The sequence below is a fragment of the Phoxinus phoxinus genome (genome assembly GCF_949152265.1).
Source record: "Phoxinus phoxinus genome assembly, chromosome: 3".
Lineage (NCBI taxonomy): Eukaryota > Metazoa > Chordata > Actinopteri > Cypriniformes > Leuciscidae > Phoxinus > Phoxinus phoxinus.
Genome location: NC_136878.1, coordinates 5,208,687 through 5,230,838, shown reverse-complemented (window position 1 = coordinate 5,230,838; position 22,152 = coordinate 5,208,687). Strand labels below are relative to the sequence as shown.

At 35.3% G+C, this 22,152-nt stretch overlaps 1 protein-coding gene across 1 annotated transcript; it reads right to left on the bottom strand.

Annotated features, from left to right (window-relative positions):
- Nucleotides 1-1,036: 1,036 nt before the first annotated feature.
- Nucleotides 1,037-22,152, bottom strand: me2 (malic enzyme 2, NAD(+)-dependent, mitochondrial). Its single transcript, XM_079608285.1, has 15 exons — nucleotides 21,997-22,152; nucleotides 16,676-16,807; nucleotides 14,093-14,226; nucleotides 13,694-13,843; nucleotides 12,841-12,916; nucleotides 12,443-12,604; nucleotides 9,271-9,484; nucleotides 8,912-9,009; nucleotides 8,668-8,781; nucleotides 7,514-7,625; nucleotides 7,004-7,146; nucleotides 6,440-6,542; nucleotides 6,191-6,261; nucleotides 5,618-5,716; nucleotides 1,037-2,831 (listed from the first exon to the last, which is right to left on the bottom strand). The coding sequence occupies exons 2-15, from the start codon at nucleotides 16,781-16,783 to the stop codon at nucleotides 2,670-2,672; spliced, it is 1,746 nt and encodes a 581-aa protein (XP_079464411.1). The 5' UTR covers nucleotides 16,784-16,807; nucleotides 21,997-22,152; the 3' UTR covers nucleotides 1,037-2,669.

Here is a 22,152-nt window from a genome sequence, read left to right as displayed (position 1 = left end):
CCCTTACTAACTTTTTGTACATTTTAAATATACTGTATACTATTTTAAAAACATATGCAAAACAATATGCACTAGGCCAGTTCTTTTCAATATTTTAGATGCGAGGGAACCACATCCTAAAATTGAAAAGATAGCTATAGGCTATTTTTATGTATAAAGAAGACCCAATTAATACTGTAATAAATGTGTAAACTATTTAGTTTTTAGTAGCCTACATTATATAATTGTTTTTTTCTCACTGTAATTTCGCAGATGCAAATTTAATGTGTTCATGTATTTATTGTTAATTAAAAAACATTTTGATCAATGAAATCATATTTCTTTTATTTTAAGCATTTTTTAATTTTCATCTATTTATGTATTTACTAAGTATAATCTTATTACGTTTCACTGATTTTAATACTTTTATTTATTTAATGAAATTTTATTTATTTTAATCTAATGTTTTTATAGTACTTTTCTTTGTTTAAATTACATTTTATTTAAATTAATGTATTTTAATCATGTTTTCGTATTTATTTTAACCATTTTTATTAGTTAATAAGATTAATCTTATTTTTATTTATTTATTTTTTACACTGCTTTTTCTCAAAACTTTTTTTTTTTAATGATCTTCAATATTCTTTCTAAATGTTTTGCGTTTTAATTCCAATTTTGTGTAACAATGTCTTCAGTTTTGGAATTCCAATCTAATAATAAACCAAAAAAGATTTTAAAATATTTGTTGAGATGTTGGATACTGGATTACTGCTTATGGGCTTCATAGAAATAAATATTTTTTTTAATAATTTTTTATTATTATTATTATTATTATTTCTTATTTATTTTTTTATAATTGTCTTAACCTCCAAAGACTGTCCAAATAATTATTCAAGAAAAAGATGTTAAAAATTACATTAGTCTAGTTCTCCTCAAGTTCCTTGCATTTTTATGGGATGAATCATTAAAAAAAAAAAATAATAGGCTAATCAGCATACATAAAAAAAATAAAAAAAAACTTTAATCCATTGAAAATGAGGGCAGCAAACAGACCAGCAATGAGTTTGCACAGATGTTTATTCTGCAGACAGGATTCTGAGCAGCACATCTCCACCGGCGTGAGGAAGAACTGCATTCAGAAACATTTATGACATTATAACAGATGCACAACACTGATCAAACGCACGAAATCCTTCAAGGACTGACAGAAACTAAGCATATTTTGGTCATGGATATGAGAACGTTCATTTACTTTGTTCGATATGCTGTTGAAAGAAAATGAAACCTTCAATGGGCAGTTTTTAAACTTCTGTAAACAGGATAATCTATAATAAATGTGTTGCTCTTATGATCTTTGGCTACTGCGTTTACAATGGCATATGAAATATTGTACGATGAGCGGTGACTATATAAAGATGTATAAGCAGGCACTTGTTATGAGGTACTACCAGTGTACTTTTTCTGATTGGTCAACAGATGCAGTCAAATCATTTAATATAACGACTATTTAAATGTATAGTTTACTGCCGTTGCATGAAAGCTGTAGCTGTGATTGTCTTATATCTTTAATATCACTTTAATATTGAACTCAAATCCAAATTTCCATATATTTATTTATTTGGGAAGTAGCCGTGTAACAAGATAGATCATGTACAGTCAGCCAGTTTATTTTATGATAATGACATTAATTTCTTGTTTTTTCTTATAAAGAATGTGTTTGTGTCCTAAGCCTCCACATACAAGTGTGTAAATATTTGCTGGTAAATCCTGTAAAACTCACAGTCACAGCTACAAATGCACACCACTGTAATATTGTGCAATACACTAGAAACTCTGCTAGTCCTTCATGTCCTGTACTTCCTCCGCTACTATGAAATAAATGGATCTTTATGATCTAAATGATTCCTAAACAAGAAACAAACAGAACAAATGGAGTGTGACTTCATTTTAGAAAAAGTTTCATTGCACATAGCATTTAAAAACAAATGTGAGGAGTGACAAGGCACAGTATTACACTCAACACTGGAGCAAAGGATAGAGTATAAAAATAAATAAATAAAATACATTTTGCATATAATAAATGAAGCCGAATTAGACCATTAGTTTATTTTGCATTATCTTTCATAACAATTCGGCACATTTATAACAAAATTCTCATTACTATAATGGCCGAGTTTTGTTTTTAATTCGCAGTGGATTCTTATTAGATTCATTACTGTAGCTTTTTTTTATATATATACTATATTAGAGACAAATGTCAGAAAATACAACAAAATACTATTATGTGTAAATACTTTTTTACACATAATAGATTTTTTTTTTTTTTTTTGAATAAAGTATTTTTGCATATTTTATTAGTGCATTTCGGGTAAAAAGTGCTTCATTGTGACGAAAACGACAAAATGCAACAAAATCCTAATGATCCTAAAAGCAGGCTTAATTATCTTTATGCACAATATTATTTTGCATTTATTTATTTTGATTCTGGAGTGAAATGTGACCGGGACATGTGCAGGATTTGTAAAATTCATCCAAAAAAAACCTGACACTGCAATTTAAACAAGGGGTCAGAAATATGAATAAATACTAGAAGTTGCAAAGGAAAAGGAGGAGTGGCTAAACCAGAAGAATGAAAACTCCCTTCAGACTTCCTTGTTTTTGTTCTGTCTGGTGTTTTCTCATGTGTTCGTCTAGTCTACAATGGGGCTGTGAGAAACCCCGGGCCAGTCGTACACGTCGGGTGCGAACGAGTCGTAGCTGATATCCCACAGAACTGATCTGACGTACGCTTCCTTATCCACAGGCTCTGGGTATCGGAACGCCATTCCGTTTGAATACACGTACTCCACCACCTGCGCACACAAACACATGTGGGTTATGGGACACAACAAATGACATTCATGTAATTTGATATACAGTATGTGCAGAGGTGGAAGTAACGAATTACAACTACTCACATTACTGTAATTAAGTAGTTTTTTCAGGGGTACTTGTACTTTTTTGAGTATATTTTTAAATCTGTAATTTTACTTGTACTCAAGTAGATATTAAGCTAAGTAATCTACTTCGCTACTTGTAAAATCATATTTCGTTACTGAGTACAATTTGAATTGATATTCAAATCTTTGACCGGCATTTCGGTAGCCAATAAAAATATCTGATCGTAAACGGACCAATAAAAACCCTGATATTTCGACTGAAAAAAGCCACCGCAGTCTGAGGTTTTTACAAGCTGATCATAAGTGAAGGAGGCAAGTAGCTCAGATTGATTAATGGCTGGACTGAAAGTTTGGAGAAACAACAAACTACAAAGATACATTTCGATACTGAAATATCTCACAATACTCCAATACTCATTTTCTGAAGTATATAGCCTACATGTAGCCGATACCAGCTGCGCGTTCTCATTCTCTCATCTCTCCGACAGCGAGTTTGACACCCTCCCCTCACCCCGGGATTGCAGGTATTGCGCATCATTTTATTCATACCTGCAGGTTTCTATGGCATATTTTAATGGCAAATGTCGCAAGCGCAATATTGTAACGCGAGGGCACATTCATGTAATCTCAGAAAACTGGACGCGAGCTCTCAAATATAGGCCTACGAATAAACTGGACTCAGATATTGAGTGTGCGCTCTCGGACTGTGTCATGTCATGTGTAATCGCGAATCTCGCCAAATGCCAAATGGTTCTCACTGCAGACTCAAATGACGCCCAGCTCCAATCTCTACATGCTCTTGAATTAAACGTTGTCAAAAGTTGTGAAAATGCTACAGGAAACCATATTGCCTGTAAGTGAAATGCACCAGGAAAACTTTCAACAATCAAAGGTGGATCTTTAATTTTTTTTACAATGTAAATGTATGTTAGAAATGTTTCGGAATGGGGCATTTGTATGATTTGTACAAATAACCTGTCTGTTTAACTGCATTACTACATTGTACATATTGAACATAGAAATTCCAGTATCATGACCACTAATTAATGTCCTTTGTCAATAAGGTAAAAATGTGTTAAAAATAGCTATTTTCTACATAAATCTATGATTTGATTGAATATTTATTGGTAATACATCAACTATCGCCAGCTAAAAAGTAACTAGTAACTAGTACTCTGAGTAGTTTTTGAGAAGAGTAATTTGTACTTTTACTTAAGTACTTTTTTGACACCAGTAATTTTACTTGTAATTGAGTATTATTTCAGCAATGTAACGGTACTTTAGAACAAATTTTCAGTACTCTTTCCACCTCTGAGTGTGTGTGTGTGTGTGTGTGTGTGTGTGTGTGTGTGTGTGTGTGTGTGTGTGTGTGTGTGTGTGTGTGTGTGTGTGTGTGTGTGTGTGTGTGTGTGTGTTGTATATATACAACAGTAAAAAAATATTAAAGATGTTTTACATGAAATTATTTTTGACAATTAGACACATTTATCACCAAACTCTTATTAGGGAGCATGGATATTTATTTCCGAGTTTTGTTTTTAATTTCCATTATTCTCATGGATTATTATTAGATTCTCATTACTGTACTGATTTAACTGTATTAGAGTGAAAAGGTGTAATACAAATGAATGAATTGTACAAATATTGTATATCACACACACAAAATATGTGGCATTTGTCATTAGTGTCTTTCATATCCGTTGGCATTTATCTGAACAGTGCAGTTTATAAATACTTTAACTTTGACAGAATGTTAGACTGAAACGGGCAGTACACATCTAACAGGGTATCTGCAGCAAACATAAGGTTTTTTAAGACCGTTTTTTAAGACTTGCACAAATAAAATTAACCGCTTAAGCCCTGAAGACATTTTTAGAGTTGTTTTTTTGAGTGACATACACAAAAGTAAGGACTCATCATAACTCCAGTCCAAAACTATAGCAAGGAGAGTCATAAGGTAGGTATCATTTGATAGAAAAATTTAAATTTCAAGAGATTTTTGTTGTTGTTACATTTGGACATTCTCATGCTGAGAAACTGCTGATTAAAGACAACAACAAAAAAAGTGTGCACAAGTAATATTTTCCAAGGTTGCCTTTTTGTTTAGCCCTTGACACCCGTTTTATGTGTGATGACTCCAAGAGAGAATATCTTTAGATCTAAGTGACGGATTATGGTGAGTTTGGACTCTTTTTTTAATTGTGAGAATCTGCTGTAAATAATGATGTGCCATTTTCGGAGCATGTTTCGTATGATGTGCCACCATCAGAGCATGTTTCATGAAGTTACGAGCGAAAACGTGACATAAATCCTGCATCCATATATTATTTGGTTCACACATGGTTCTGGGGGCTTCACGTACAAAAACTCACTCAAGTTTAGTCAAAGCCCAAAACATTTATACTTGTTGAATTCTAGCCAATGAGACCTTTCATTTGACATATGACTATCTTAGTCATAGTCTGAGTATCTGAGAAGTCATATACACCTAAGATGGCTTGAGTGGGAGTAAATTATGGGATATTTTTCATTCTTGGATGAACTAACCCTTTAAGGCTTTTTAAAGACTTATAAAGAGGTCAGGGACCCTGACATACTGTACACTCATGTTTACTTGGCTGTTCTTTTTTTGTTAAGATACAGCTGTGTCCTAAAACACACACACACACACACACACACACACACTCTCTCTCTCTCACCTTGATAGCCATCTGTAGTGACACCTCTCTGATGTTGGACAGCGGTGGATACAGTCGGCCCTGACTCAGCTCTTCATCCGTGAGCTGCTCCGCCAGCGTCTAAAACAACAAAACCACTGGTTTACCAAATATAAAAAATTAACTAGAACAAGTTCTGCTTTTTACAGTAATGCAATGCAGGGCTAATAACTTATAAACAGTAATAGGGGTATTCGTGATTAAGCAATATTTAATTCATTGCCATAATTTAACCGATACTTGTTCAGTTATCATGCCATCAGGGGCGAAAGAGATTAAAAATAAAGCAGCTTGTTGGACTATAACGTACAACATATTTCACAAACCACATTATTTATTGGAGAAAATAATGCTTATAGATACCAGAGTGTTTATGAATATGTTAATAAATAACAATAATATGATAACAAACAACACTATGCAATATCAAGCAGCATAACAGATTTGTGTTTTTTACCCCCGCTAAAATAACCGGAAGCCAGACACATTTAAATTACAAATAGCCACAGCTGCTCATACATTAAAATAAGGACACTTTGGTCTTTGTGTATTTACCTTTGCAGCCTCAAGAAAGACTGTATCGCTGATGTGTCGGACTCCACTGAGTATAACAGCCAGAGCTACTCCTGAAATCACAATTACAACCTACAGGTCAACATGAGATGACCTGGACCGGCCAATCTTAACCCATTATTTCCTAAACATCTTAATATGCTTGTTAAATATTAGCGACTTCAAAATGTAGATGTGTTTAAAGCTAACCACCAAAACATCCATTAATATATAAGACTATAATGTTAATACCTGGGAATATATAAGCATTGTTGCCCTGTCCAGGGGTCAGTATTCTGCCATCTTCTAGTGACACCGGTCCAAATGGACTGCCGCTGGCGAACAAACACCGACCCTGTAACAGAAACATGAGATCGGTGTATGAATACAGGTTTTAATGTTAAACTACAGGATTATAAAACAAAGCATTTAAATATCATCATCATCTTACTAAGATATTATTTGGAGATAGAGTGAAAACTGTTATTTATATCTGCTATACTGTTATAAATACCTCACTGATTTACTTTACAATCAGAATCTTACTTCTTTACTTCTTAAAATCGTACTTTTTAGCCATATAAATATCAGCATTTGCACCAAATCACATATTTTTTATCAGTTTGGGCCTCTGAACTGTATCCATATTCTCACTATATCATACTAAATGAGCCATAAAAAGTCTTGTGTATCAAATACGAGACTAGAACGATATAAAAAAAACTTTTTTTTTTAGATTTTGTCTTAAGGTTCAATAAACTGTTTCATAAAAAATATGTTGGGCATCAAAGGGTCAATGCATTACTGATGTTTGACCTGTGTGAGGCTGTACGCATCTTCAGCTGTGCATTCTGCTTTGGCAGTGGGGTTGCTCAGGGCGAAGATAATCGGATGCTCATTCAAGCTGCCCATTGCTCTGATGACATCATGAGTGAAGAGCCGGCCGGCCCCCGACACACCTGTTTACATTGAGAAAGAGGTCAAGCATACATACACATATATTAATAAAGGATTTATGGGTTATGCATGATGCATTCAGCTTTATGCATCAAAATACTATATGCAAACAAACAACAGGCACCCACATTTACAAATGTAAACCTATTCATTAACACATTTCAAATGTGAAGATGCTAGTAGATTACAACAGGACATTTACATACACAAGTCTTAAAGGTACAGCAACAAAAGGAGCTTGTTTAATTCTAGGTCATGGAAAACTAAATGACAACTGTTGAGGTGCAATCCTTGACTAACATTAAAAGGTAACTGAATAAAATGAAGTTTGGATTTCAGGGCGAGACGTAGAGCAGCAGCTCGTCTTACCGATGATCGCTGTGGGTTTAATAACATTGACTGCATCTAAGAAGCTTTTCACGTCCCCAGGATCAGAGTGAACAAAAGCCTCCTGATTACTGTCTGTCTCATAAGCTCTGCCCTATAAAACAGAGAAACACACACAGGATTACTGGAGGACTCTCAAGCATGTGAAAGAAGAACAAGTTGGTCAATGTCGCAGATTTTCTATTCCTGTTTAGAGTTTTTAGAGGAGACTTGTCATGTGAGCTCAGATTACTAAAATACTGCGACAGCATTTGGGTGTTTCCAGAGACAGCAAACAACCTCAGTGGTAGTACTCAGTGTTATTTTAGTTTTAGTTTTTATTAATAATTTGATTTAGCTTTTTTCTTTTTTTTAATTTAGTGTTTTTTATAAATATTACAATTTGGGTTTAATTTAGTTTTTTTTCAGGTTTATTTTTATTTTTCCTTTTTTATTTTCGCAGACGCTTGCGATGAGAAATAGGACATAGCAGAATCGTTGTCATTTAGGAATAAGATTGCGATCTTTTATCGATTAATTGTGCAGCTCTAACATAGTATATAGTATATATATTTATATACACATGCATGTATAATTGTAATCATTTATTTCTGCTTTATTTTAAATAACCAATTTTTTTAGTACAGCATTCAACATTTGAAGTGGATCAAAACCCTTTCATCAAAGTTATACATGAATTTTGAACAATACCCGTTCTTGTCTTAGGACAACTTTGATTCACTTTTTTGATCACCTTCAAATGTTGACTACTGTAGTTTTGCTTTTAGTTAACAATAATAACCCTGGTAGCACTGAAAAGTATGATTCATTTTAGTGAATCGGTTCATTGAACTGGTTTAAAACCTGGATTCACTAATCATTGATTAAATTCCATTTTTGTAGTAAAATCTAATTTAATTAAAGTATGCCTCATTAATACCATTGCTCATAGTGTTTGTTATTTTAACCTTTACCTTATAAATTTGGCATGAATGATGAGAGATACAGTGTTACTACTTTCACAAATGATGAGTGCCAACTTTGTGTCTGAGCTATTTTTGCAAATACTTTAATTTAGCGAGATATTTTGTCACAATGTTCAGATATAGTGTAAGAATAAACACATTTTAATGAACACTTACTCCATCTTCACTCACCTTTACTAACAGACCATATTTGTCAAACATCCAGATCTTTTGTCTGGCATCTGCCTGAGACACCCCTGCCTCCATCATCGCCATGGTGATCAGGTTAGCAATTCCCAGAGCTGCCTAAAAAGTGAAAATTGCTTAAAGCTTGAATACACAGGCTATGCTGAAGTTTAATCTCAAAGCAAACCACACAGATTAAAAAGATAGAGTTTGCGTCATTGTGGCTTTAAACTGTGTCATGTGGGCTCACCTCCCCAGCCCCCAGAAACAGAACTTTGTGTTCGGTTATTGGCTTCCCCACAACACGCTGAGCCGCCAGTAAACCTGCCAGAGCAACGGCTGCAGTGCCTGTGACACACAAATGCATCAGCAAATGATCATCAGATTGCATTTCTTGAAGAAAATACAAATGCGTGTAAGGAAAATGAGGACCAATCACAATTCAGTATGCAAATATGATGATGACATAATTACTCTCATTTAGATTTAGAAAATGTTGTAGTATATTTTTTATTATATATTAGTAAAGCAACAGCATAAACAGTACCTGATGAGTTAGTATTAGTAATAGTACTAGTGATTCTTGCCTTAGCAAGTACTGGTACTCACCCTGGATGTCATCGTTGAAGGTGCAGTACTTCTCACGGTATTTCTTCAGGAATCGGAAAGCATTGTGATTGCCAAAGTCCTCAAACTGGATGAGGGTGTCTTGTCCGTACTTGTCCACCACAGCTTCCATGAACTCATCTATGAGATCGTCGTAGCGCTGAGAGCGGTCACGCCGCTGGTAAAGACCCATGTAGAACGGGTCCCTCAGTAACTTCTGCAGAAACACACAAGAGCACAAACATGCATATAAAATAGCTATTTTTTTAAACCATCTGTAGAGTAAACATACATTTACAATGAACAAGACTTTACAGAGTGCTTGACTCTTGCATTCAAAATTTGAGCCTGATGAATCTTGACATTGTTAGAAGAACTGTTGCCAAACATAACATGCTAGAAACATAATAATCACTGCATTAATGATCCAATCATCGACTCTTATCCATTTTCCTATTTAAATCCAAACAGCAACTTTTTTTTGGGCTCATATTGATGGATGGATATATGTTGGATGGATGGATCTATGTTGGTTGGATGGAGGGATGGATCTATGTCGGATGGATGGATGTATGTTGGATGGATGGATGGATACATGTTGGATGGATGGATGAATCTATGTTGGATGGATGGATTGTTCTATGTTGGATGGATGGATGGATCTATGTTGGATGGATGGATTGTTCTATGTTGGATGGATGGATGGATCTATGTTGGATGGATGGATGGATCTATGTTGGATGGATGGATGGATGATCTATGTTGGATGGATGGATGGATGGATGATTCTATGTTGGATGATTCTATGTTGGATGTGTCTATGTTGGATGTGTCTATGTTGGATGTACCTATGTTGGATGTATCTATGTTGGTAGGATGATCTATTTCGGATGGATGGATGGATGGATATATGTTGGATGGATCTATGTCGGATGGATGGATGTATACATGTTGGATATCTTGGATGGATTGGATGGATAGATATATCTTGGATGGATGAATCTATGTCGGATGGATGGATATATGTTGGTTGGATGGATGGATGGATCTATGTCAGATGGTCGGATATATGTTGGATGGATGGATATATGTCGGATGGATGGATATATGTTGGTTGGATGGATGAATATATGCATGTTGGATGGATGGATATATGTCGGATGGATTGATGGATATATGTCAGATGGATGGATGGATGGATATATGTTGGATGGATATATGTCGGATGTATTGATGGATGGATATATGTTGGATGGATATATGTTGGATGGATGTATTGATGGATATATGTTGGATGGATATATGTTGGATGGATGTATTGATGGATATATGTTGGATGGATATATGTAGGATGGATATATGTCGGATGGATTGATGGATGGATATATGTTGGATGGATGTATTGATGGATATATGTTGGATGGATGTATTGATGGATATATGTTGGATGGATATATGTAGGATGGATATATGTCGGATGGATATATGTCGGATGGATATATGTTGGATGGATGTATTGATGGATATATGTTGGATGGATGTATTGATGGATATATGTTGTATGGATATATGTTGGATGGATATATGTCGGATGGATTGATGGATGGATATATGTTGGATGGATGTATTGATGGATATATGTTGGATGAATATATGTTGGATGGATGTATTGATGGATATATGTTGGATGGATATATGTTGGATGGATGTATTGATGGATACATGTTGGATGGATATATGTTGGATGGATATATGTCGGATGGATTGATGGATGGATATATGTTGGATGGATATATGTTGGATGGATGTATTGATGGATATATGTTGGATGGATGTATTGATGGATATATGTTGGATGGATATATGTCGGATGGATTGATGGATGGATATATGATGGATGGATATATGTTGGATGGATGTATTGATGGATATATGTTGGATGAATACATGTTGGATGGATATATGTCGGATGGATTGATGGATGGATATTTGTTGGATGGATGTATTGATGGATATATGTTGGATGGATATATGTTGGATGGATGTATTGATGGATATATGTTGGATGAATATATGTTGGATGGATGTATTGATGGATATATGTTGGATGGATATATGTTGGATGGATGTATTGATGGATACATGTTGGATGGATATATGTTGGATGGATATATGTCGGATGGATTGATGGATGGATATATGTTGGATGGATATATGTTGGATGGATGTATTGATGGATATATGTTGGATGGATATATGTCGGATGGATTGATGGATGGATATATGATGGATGGATATATGTTGGATGGATGTATTGATGGATATATGTTGGATGAATATATGTTGGATGGATATATGTCGGATGGATTGATGGATGGATATATGTTGGATGGATGTATTGATGGATATATGTTGGATGAATATATGTTGGATGGATATATATCGGATGGATTGATGGATGGATATATGTTGGATGGATGTATTGATGGATATATGTTGGATGAATATATGTTGGATGGATATATGTCGGATGGATTGATGGATGGATATTTGTTGGATGGATGTATTGATGGATATTTGTTGGATGGATGTATTGATGGATATATGTTGGATGGATGTATTGATGGATATATGTTGGATGGATATATGTTGGATGGATATATGTCGGATGGATTGATGGATGGATATATGTTGGATGGATGTATTGATGGATATATGTTGGATGGATGTATTGATGGATATATGTTGGATGGATATATGTCGGATGGATTGATGGATGGATATATGTTGGATGGATGTATTGATGGATATATGTCGGATGGATTGATGGATGGATATATGTTGGATGGATGTATTGATGGATATATGTTGGATGGATGTATGTTGGATGGATATATGTTGGATGGATGTATTGATGGATATATGTTGGATGGATATATGTTGGATGGATGTATTGATGGATATATGTTGGATGAATATATGTTGGATGGATATATGTCGGATGGATTGATGGATGGATATATGTTGGATGGATATATGTTGGATGGATGTATTGATGGATATATGTTGGATGAATATATGTTGGATGGATACATGTTGGATGGACAGACAGACATCTAGATCTATAGAGTCATCAAGTCTTACACAAATGGTTTGGGAATGAATGGTTGCCAACCTCATTATCTGTGCCCACATCAATGCAAACTGGCAGGCAACTCTCAGGCCGGATTCCAGCGCAGGCTGTATAAAGACACAGCTTTCCTACAGGAATACCCATACCATACACTCCCAGATCCCCCAGACCCAGGATACGCTCACCGTCCGTCACCACTACAGCCTACAGACACACAGAGATGAAAGATCCCTCACTATACTAACAAAAAGACTCTTAAGAAATCAAATTAATACATACATCACAGTCTTAAAGGGATAGATCACCCAAAAAAAACAAAATGTCATCATTATACTTGTTTGGAAGATGAGGGTAAATAAATCATGACAGAACTTACTAATCAAAAGTGACATCAAACATGCACTTCAATAAAAATGCACTGTAATGTTGAAATCCAATACCTTCACAGTGGTTTCTGGCCAGTTATCCAATATGGAACGAACATGTCCTTTATCCTTAATGGAGATAAACAGACCTCTGGGGAGAATAAGACAAACATTCAAGCATGAAAACTTGTTGTAGTAGAGCTCAAAATCAAGACCCCTTTCACACAGAGATTCCAGAAAATACACGGATAATGTGACCTGGGATTTGTCCCGGGATCGTTTGATTTTGGTTCATTCACACTGCCAGTGATTTTCCGGGATCTGTGAGTGCGTTCACACACATCCCGGTAAGATCCCGTAAAGACACGTGACGTCAGGATGAGACGTGTAACGTACGCGTCGAAAACATGTACACTAACGCATCGCGTACGGTTCCACAAAGCTGGCGAGCGCTCTCAGCTTCAGCGCGGACAGTGAGGAGCTCCTGGTCTCTGCTTCGTTCCAGTTTGCAGACATTTTTTCGTTCTTTCTTTGTTGATGACGAACACAAACTTTCTAGAGTCGCGCGCACTACGACACACCCCTTACGGCATTGATCCTGGCTTTTGTTCTGGCAGGACGCGTTCCGGGACTGATCCCGGCAATGTTACTAGGTCCCCAACCTTCGTTGTTTGCATTCACACAGAAGGCACTCTGGCAATTTTGCGGCAATTTCCCGTGATCAACACGCTGTGTGAAAGGGGCTTTTGTAAAGGAGCCTAATATGGCAAAATATTGCAACATATCTGCCATCTTGCACATCTAAAAAAACTTCAAGACAAGCTGAGAATACGAGCATGTTGGGCATACAATCAAGGCTGTGAATTACACAGAAATGGGTTCAATGTATCACAGTTAAATAGTTAATATTTAATGAAGAGTAGCTTACTTGGGTCTCCTGAAGATGTGTCCATACTGCGTACATGCGAGGCCAACAGTTGGCGTGTAGACGATGGGCATGAGAGCTTCGATGTCTTCCATGAGCACGCGGTAGAAGAGACGCTCGTTCCTCTCCTGAATCCCCATTAGGTAGATATACCTGCTCAAATTAACCCAAACATGAATCAAAACATATTTAACATTTGCACATGAAATTGTATATTCAGTGTAAATATTCAGACTTTTTATCTAATTTTATCTTTCAGGATCATGAAAAGCAGGTTATGATATTTCTATGATTATTTGAAGCCACACAGCATTGGGTCACAAAAGTTAAAATTCAGATTGTACATGGAAATGTTAGAACAGCTCTTATTATCGGAAATGTGTAGTGATGTGAATGATGTACTTCTGCAGTGGGTCGGACATCTTCTTCAGGTTCTTCTGGAAACGCATGGCCTGGGTGTCCTGGGTCTCAATCTTTGGTGGTAAAAGACCATGAATGCCCAAAATCTGCCTCTCCTTCAGAGTGAAAGCCATGCCCTGTATGCACACACATGCACAATGAATGAATGCTTACACAAGATTTGTACCCTTTTACTATCTAAAACAGTAAAAGTAAAACAGTAAACAAGGGCGTCACTAATGAGATCTGATTTTCTGAAGTTAAAATAACCCAATCCAAAGGTTTTTATTCAGCTGATTTTTGGCCTATTCAAATGATATTGGAAATTTTGAACATTTTAAAATGCAGGATTCTTTCTTATATGTATTTCTTATTTATGACAGTAGTCTGAACGACAAAAATAAATAAATAAATGATAATGAAATAATATAAAAAATAACCAAAATATTGTATATTTAATAAAATTATCCAAAGCTGATCAAGACATTTTATTTATATTTTCATATATAAAAATAATTTATGGTTAGATATTATTTTTATTATTAGTATTAATTATCATTATTATAAGTATTTTTATTATTTTTTATATAAAACATTAAATAAATTAATCAGTCACTAAGAGAGACAAAAATGTATAAGTAAACAATAACCACAACAAAAATAGTAAAAAATTATCAATTATAAAATAAAATTATACAAAATAAAGTAAAATATATTAAAAAATAAATAAATAAAATAATATAAAAAAAATCTGATAGTTACAAACCTGATCAATAAAAACCTGTCAAAAAAACAGAAACATTTTATTGGTGCAACAGCAAAGGTTCTTTGGGTTAGAGGTTTTTTCAAAGCCCCAACCATAAATATGAGCAATACTAGTGATGCTTGCCTTAGCAAATGACACAAATTACAGACAAAGCCATACACACAAAGAAAACTGCAGATGGTCTAATCTAACGCATTGTCTATCACACAGAAGTATGTGACATATGAAGGCCAGACAACACAATAGGTCATACAGACTACGCTTTATGTGTGTCTGGGGGTGAGCCGGAGCAGCCCTGCACTTCTGTATATTAAAACCACGCATGACTCTTTGACCTGAGGTGCCACAAATGTGATGCCTACATCCTGTGTGTGAGGAAGAAACCCAACACATGGCGTCTACAGTGAGGAGATCAAGGCAGAACAGCGACCGACCAATGAGAGTCAGCGAGGGGGAAACACCCATCTATAACATACAGCCCACAGAGGAATTACAGTTACTTTACATTCCATGTGCCTGGAGTGTGAACTTATGTTTGTTTGAGCATGTTTGAGGGGTGCGGGACCGTTCATAACAGGGCTGGTGGGTTGCAGGTCTGTTCTGAACGGCAATAAAAAAAATGATATGTTAAATGCAAATTAGGGCTGCACGATTATGACAAAAAACATAATAGTCGATTATTCCCTTGAAATTGTAATTGCGACTATTAATTACGATTATCACAATTTACATTGAATGATGTTTTGAATAGCTTTATAACATTGTTTGAAGCGACTGCAACCCATATTGTTATATTAAAATAATCAAGCTAAAAAAAAACACTCTTCCTGAACAATGTTTATTGCTTTTCTATAGCATTATGCCTCAAATGTCAAATATATTTTTTATTTATTTAAAGAAACCAAAATAAAAAATATGCATGGTATTGTAATGACCGATTACATAAGGTGGCACCCGTAATTGTAATTGTGCAATAATGCAAATCATAAAAAGCAACCAACTAAAATATTGGTGGATAGTTGGTTAGGATATACTTATCAACTTTTAAATGGGAGGAAAAAACACTTCCTATGCCTTTTGTAATTGACGTCAAAGGCATCCAAACTACAGTAAGTGGTATTTTGGTGCAAATTCATCTCATTTGGTAAAAGCTTGTGAAATTGGACAGATGATGACAGGGACATGACTTCATCCTCAAAAACTATAAATAAAAACTACACAAGTAGAAAGACAACACAACCCAGACTACACAAAATACAATTGCAGCAAGGATAAACATGGTTTGTGAGGTCAATTACCAGCTGCTGAGAACATGAAGCCATCAGACATTTTAGCTTACTCTTTGTACAATAAACAATTTTGGTTCTGTGTTGGATCATTGCTTGATTTCCAAAGTAAAATAAGATTCCTGGAGCAAAACCTGTGGTCTACAGCACGGAAATTAAGCACACACCCATGTTTTTCAGGATACGTGGCACTTCTGCTGAGTCACCCCACTAATGTTTTCCAGACAAAAGCATTCAGACCCTCAACTCAAAAGTGTGTATGCATCTACGTTGGGGAGTAAAAAACTAAAACTAGCAAAAAGACAATAGTAAACAGTCATTATTAAGTTGAGTTATTTAGTATATATGTGTTCAAGTTTATTGCTGTCACTGCAACTGAGATCCTCCTCGTTTTTGTGGCACTTATATAATTTATTTAATGTGAAAGCATCAAATGAGATGCAAAGTAGATTCCCCAACTCTTCTATGATATTGGAAACAAGAAAAGAACAGCGAGTGAAAGAGAGCGGATGGACAGATTGTATTTAGTCTAACCTTGTTGGTACGTGGGTTGAGCATGAGCGGTTTCCCTTTCTCTTTAGTGTGAACCCATCGGCACATGCTCACACACGGCCTCACACTCATGCTTAGTCTGGACAGCATGGCTGCAGTGATACCGATACACACCTGCAAAAGAAAAGAAAGAAATAAAAACATACAAAGAAACCCACACTTAATACACCCAAACACCCCAGAGTCGATCATTCAGTTCAGAAGTGTCTGATAGAAGAGTTTGGCTGTTATCGGGCGCTTAGATTTAATTATTATGGCTGTTCTGTGAGCAGACATGGATTCTCACACCACAATCTCTGAGAACATTATGAGTCACTCACTGCTGTGCTGATAAACTTTCCCTTATAATGAATATCCGAGCGCACACATCTCTGAAGCCTTTCTACAGGCTGTGACCCTGGACGTGAGAATTACAGTACAAACCATTCAAATAAAAATAAAACACTTACCAAAAAGAAAAAAATTTTTTTACCTGCATGTCATGTGGCCATTAACTGACACTAGAGAACCATGAATATGAACAAATGTGTTGTTAAATTATTAAAATAACTTAAAATCTCTGGGCAATATATTTGTTTAAAGGGGTTTGGCTGACAAAAATGTTAAGGAATCCCTGGTCTAAATAATGAGTATCTAAACAGCATCTCCAATCTCCAAAAAAGGAAAATAAAAACATTAAACAATCATCCACCCACTTTAATATATAATGTGGACCTTTTATGAATAAAAAAACATGTTTTTCCAAAAAATAAAAAAATAAATAAAAACGGAATAACTAAATATGTGGGGAAATAATTACAAAATGTTGATTCTTCGGTGAATTAAAAGCCATGCATTTCCCCGTATAATCTGACAATACTGATCATTTTACAGTGAGAAAAGATCACTCAGCAATGCAAACGAAACCAGTGATGAACTGAAATTATAAAGCACTACGCACAAACATATGAAACCAGCTGAATTATCCTACGCCTCAAATGTCCATTTGTGACCCTGGACCACAAAACCAGTCATAAGTCGCACGGGTATATTTGTGGCAATAGCCAACAATACATTGTATGGGTCAAAATTATAGATTTTTCTTTAATGCCAAAAATCATTAGGCTTTTAAGTAAAGATCATGATCCATAAAGATATTTAGTAAATTTCTTACCTTAAATGTATAAAAAAAATATTTTTGTGAGTGAATGCAGCACAATCGCCAACAGAAATTAAATCTTTAAAACTTTAAAGACGATTTTCTCAATATTTAGATTTATGCACCCACAGATTGCCGAACTATTTTCAAATAGTTGTATCTCGACCATTGTCATATCCTAACAAACCACACACCAATGGAAAGCTTATTTATTCAGCTTTCATATTATGTATAAATCTCATAAGACTGGTTTTGTGGTCCAGGGTCACATTTTTAGGATGCAGATGTAAAACCACTGAAGATTCAGTCACATACTCAACTCTAAAACAACATAACCAGATGTCTCATGACTGCTGGTGTGTATACGTCTGCATGTGAGCAGTTGAACATAGTCATGTCAGCACTGCCTGCTTCACTTTACATAGAGGAAGTGAAACTGCACAAACCCAAAGCCGAACCCTTATACAACAAGAGAACACCTCTACCAGTCACCCACGGTCACTCATTACCAATTTATTATACTGTGTTCTTCTGGGTCATTAAAAAAAATTCAAAGTACACAGCAGAGGTGGTGTGCATACTGATATCATCACTGTAGCTGGGTCGGGACTCGGGACTGTTTCATCCAGTGAGATTCACAGCAGAATAATTACAATCACGGTGACCCGAGTTTAAGTGTACCGCTCAAGGGTGCAACTATGACAGGGCAGGAATTTCAGGGATTCTTCCAAACTGGGACATCTGCATTTAAAGAGACAGTTCACACAAAATATTCCAAGATATTTGAAGCAATGAGGAACAGACCCTTATCTGCAAGAGAGCAACTATCTGTAATGTAATTGTACATTTATATTGTGGCTGCAATAAAGGATTTTGCACTTAAAGGTAGGGTAGGTCAGAATTGTCTAAAAAAAACTTTTATTCAAATTTGTTTAAACTGTCTTTATATACCAATACATAATTAAAATGCAAGTACTCTGAAATAGAGAGTATAAAAAACTGAGTGACTCTAGTGTATTTAATCTTCAATAAACACAGCTCATTAATTCCATTCACTCCCACCTAAAAACGGGTGCACGACTGCGCGCACGTGGGCAGAGCCAGTAATAGCGGCGGTAGTCATGGCGACGGAGAGTGACAGTCGCGCAAGCCAATCACTTGTTTCGTCCCGGTAGGAATTAATGAGCTGTGTTTTTTGAAGATTAAATACACTATAGTCACTCAATTTTTATACTCTCTTTTTCAAAGTACTTACATTTTAATTATGTATTGGTATATAAAGACAGTTTAAGCCAATTTGAAAAAAGTTATTTAGACAATTCTTACCTACACAACCTTTAAGTCTTAAGAGTAAAAACATTTTTTTTTTTTCTATGCAGACACACTCCCCAATGAGATCACCCCAATTATTATAGAATGATTCATTCTTTCCAAATCTAACTATTCAAGTAATCTGAGATCTCCTTTATTTTTTTCATATTGCAATATATAATCACAGAAAAACAAAATATCACAATGTAAGTTTTTTCCAATATTGTGCCGCTGTAATTTACATTTATACTATACAAAGCGACTTACATTACATTGAAGGTCTACATATCAGTTCATGCATTCCCTGGGAATCAAACCCATGATCTTGGCATCGCTATCGGCATGCGATACTGTTTGAGCTACATGAATACCTGTATAGCCCATATAAAAATTAAGTACTTGTAATTAGATTATATTAGGTTTTTAAATCCTTGTGATCAGACGCCAGTTACTTGTATTGATTACAATGTTATTCTCACTCACAATGACAGTAAATTCTCCCTACTACTACTTTTGTATCTTTCACATTTTCCTTTCTAAAAGCCGACTGCTTATATATGTTCAGAAGGTCTTCCAGGTTTGTGGAAGTGCACACACAGACCAGCCACTAGTCATGTGCCGATCACTGGAAACTGAGACCAACATAGCATTCATTTGACCATGTATTACTGTCCCTGGAAGCCTTTTGTCACTAAAACACATTTAAATGTACAAATTCACATCATTTAATTTATATTCTCCAACTTTTTTTGTCAGCTGAGCCTCTTTGCCCTAATATATTTACATGAAGCCCTTAGATTTTAGGTTAATACGTTAGGTCAATAATAAAATGAATCAATATGATAATATTAATAATAATAATAAATAATCAAATTAAGTTCACGGTTCTCTGATGTCAGTTAATGGTCACATGACATGCAAGTAAACAAAAACAAAAATCATCTTTTTAGTAGGCCTAAGTGTTTTTTATTTTACATTTTTACGATTTAATTACTTAGTTTTTCATTAAACTCATGAACATCCTGCAGCTCCATCACGAACCCCAGTCTGGGAAACTCTGACGTAATGTAATCATTAATGCACTTAGAAAGAATGTAATATATTTTCTTTCTCTTTGTATTTTTATATCAATATGGTACAATAATATAATCCTATTCAAATCAACATGATAAAGGAGTTAAAAGGAGTTTAGGACACCCTAAGTGTACAAACATTCTTTCTATAAGGCTGTTCCTCCCATGACCTTTGACCTTTCACATATGACACTGAGGGTTATTTTAGGGACCAAGTGGGAAGTCACACAAAATCTGCCTGACGTGTTCTTGCTCAGTAAAAACAAGCCGATGATTTGGCAAAGCTGCACATCAAAGTTGATGAACACACCCTGAGAAAGCAAATGCAATGCTTCTGCCATCATTTATGTGATTTATGGACCTACAGCAAATTAATTGCATGCAAGTGACTTGATTAAGGGATAAGGATCCATTAAACCTAAAGCATTGAGGATACCAGCCCAGATCTCAAACCACTAATTCACACTACTACCCATAGAAGTAAAAGTAGTATGAGAAAATGGGGATAGTTTCTTTGACCAGTCTACATTTCAGGGTTTGCACTTACAAACTTTCAGTTCATAGCTTAGATCTTTAAGGGATAGTTCACCAAAAAAAAAAAAAAAAATCTGTCATTAATTACTCATCCTCATGTCGTTTCAACCCCGTAAGACTTTTGTTCATCTTCGGAACACAAATGAAAATATTTTTAATAAAATATGAGAGCTTTCTGTCCCTCCATTGACAGTCTACGCAACTACCACTTTCAAGCCCCATAAAGGTATTAATATCATTAAAGTAATCCATTAAAGTGATTCCAGTGGTTTAACCTCAATTTTATGAAACAACGTGAGTGGTAAAAAATCACTTTATTTACAAAATATTAATCTCCAATGCTGTTCGAATTAATCTTCTAACAAAGCACTCGCGTCACTTCCTAAAATTGAGGTTAAACCACTGGAGTTAGATGGATTACTTTAATTACGGTATATTTTTACTAACTTACTCTCTTGGGCTTGAAAGTGGTAGTTTCGTAGCTGTCAATGGAGGGACAGAAAGCTCTCAGATTTCAATAAAAATATCATCATTTGTGTTCCCGAAGATGAAGGAATGTCTTACGGCGGGTTTGAAACGACATGAGGGTGAGTAATTCATGACATAATTGTAATTTTTGGGTTATCTAACCCTTTAATGGAATGCATTAATTTAATGCACTGTTGTTGTTTTTTTACATTTCTGAAAAAAATATTTTGAGATAACAGCCTTTAAAAATACAGTATGCAGTGCAATTTAAATACATTACAGATTCAAATAGATAAAGTAAATACATGTGAATTGTGTATGTTTTCTTTCCACTATTCTGAAATAAGCAAGTTGTGGAAGCAAAACAGCCCAACATCTCAAAACCAGTGGATGAAATAAACAGTGGTTTCGGCTTTACTGTCTGTAGTGACTTGCCGTTCTCAGCTTAGATCTTTAATCTATTTTAGACTCGATCAATCTTTAATCTTAGACCTTTTGAAAAGATCTACTGCTCTGAAACCATTAGTTAAAGCAGCAAACCCTAAGAGCAACAGGTGTAGAACCAAATAATTGATCATATTAAACAGTAAACCCATCCGTTAACTTATTTGAGAATCATGTAAACACAATGTAAAATGTGATGTGCGTGAGTCTAATATTTGAATGAAGTGGTCTAGTGTGGTGATGGTGACAGTTGCTGTTCAGCTAAGCTAACAAAACGGTCAAAACACTCAACGTAAGCCCACCAGAACTCTCATAAAGGATATATCAAACCTTACCTTTTCCTTTAAACGTCTCAGAGTCTCCTGGTCACAATAATGCGCGAATAAACATTATATTTCATATAAATGTAACGTTATTGGTCTTTTATCACTGCGTCAGGCCGACCGTGCAGAGTGAGTGACAGTCGCGAGCCTTCTTGGCACGAGACATTC

Excerpts from the sequence above, each read along its gene's own strand:
- me2 (XM_079608285.1), bottom strand. The coding sequence starts at position 16,783 with ATGCTGTCCAGACTAAGCATGAGTGTGAGGCCGTGTGTGAGCATGTGC. Across the intron at positions 14,227-16,675 it reads TCAACCCACGTACCAACAAG|GGCATGGCTTTCACTCTGAA; the intron begins GTTAGACTAAAT and ends GTGTGCATACAG. Across the intron at positions 5,717-6,190 it reads TCTTTCTTGAGGCTGCAAAG|ACGCTGGCGGAGCAGCTCAC; the intron begins GTAAATACACAA and ends TTGTTGTTTTAG.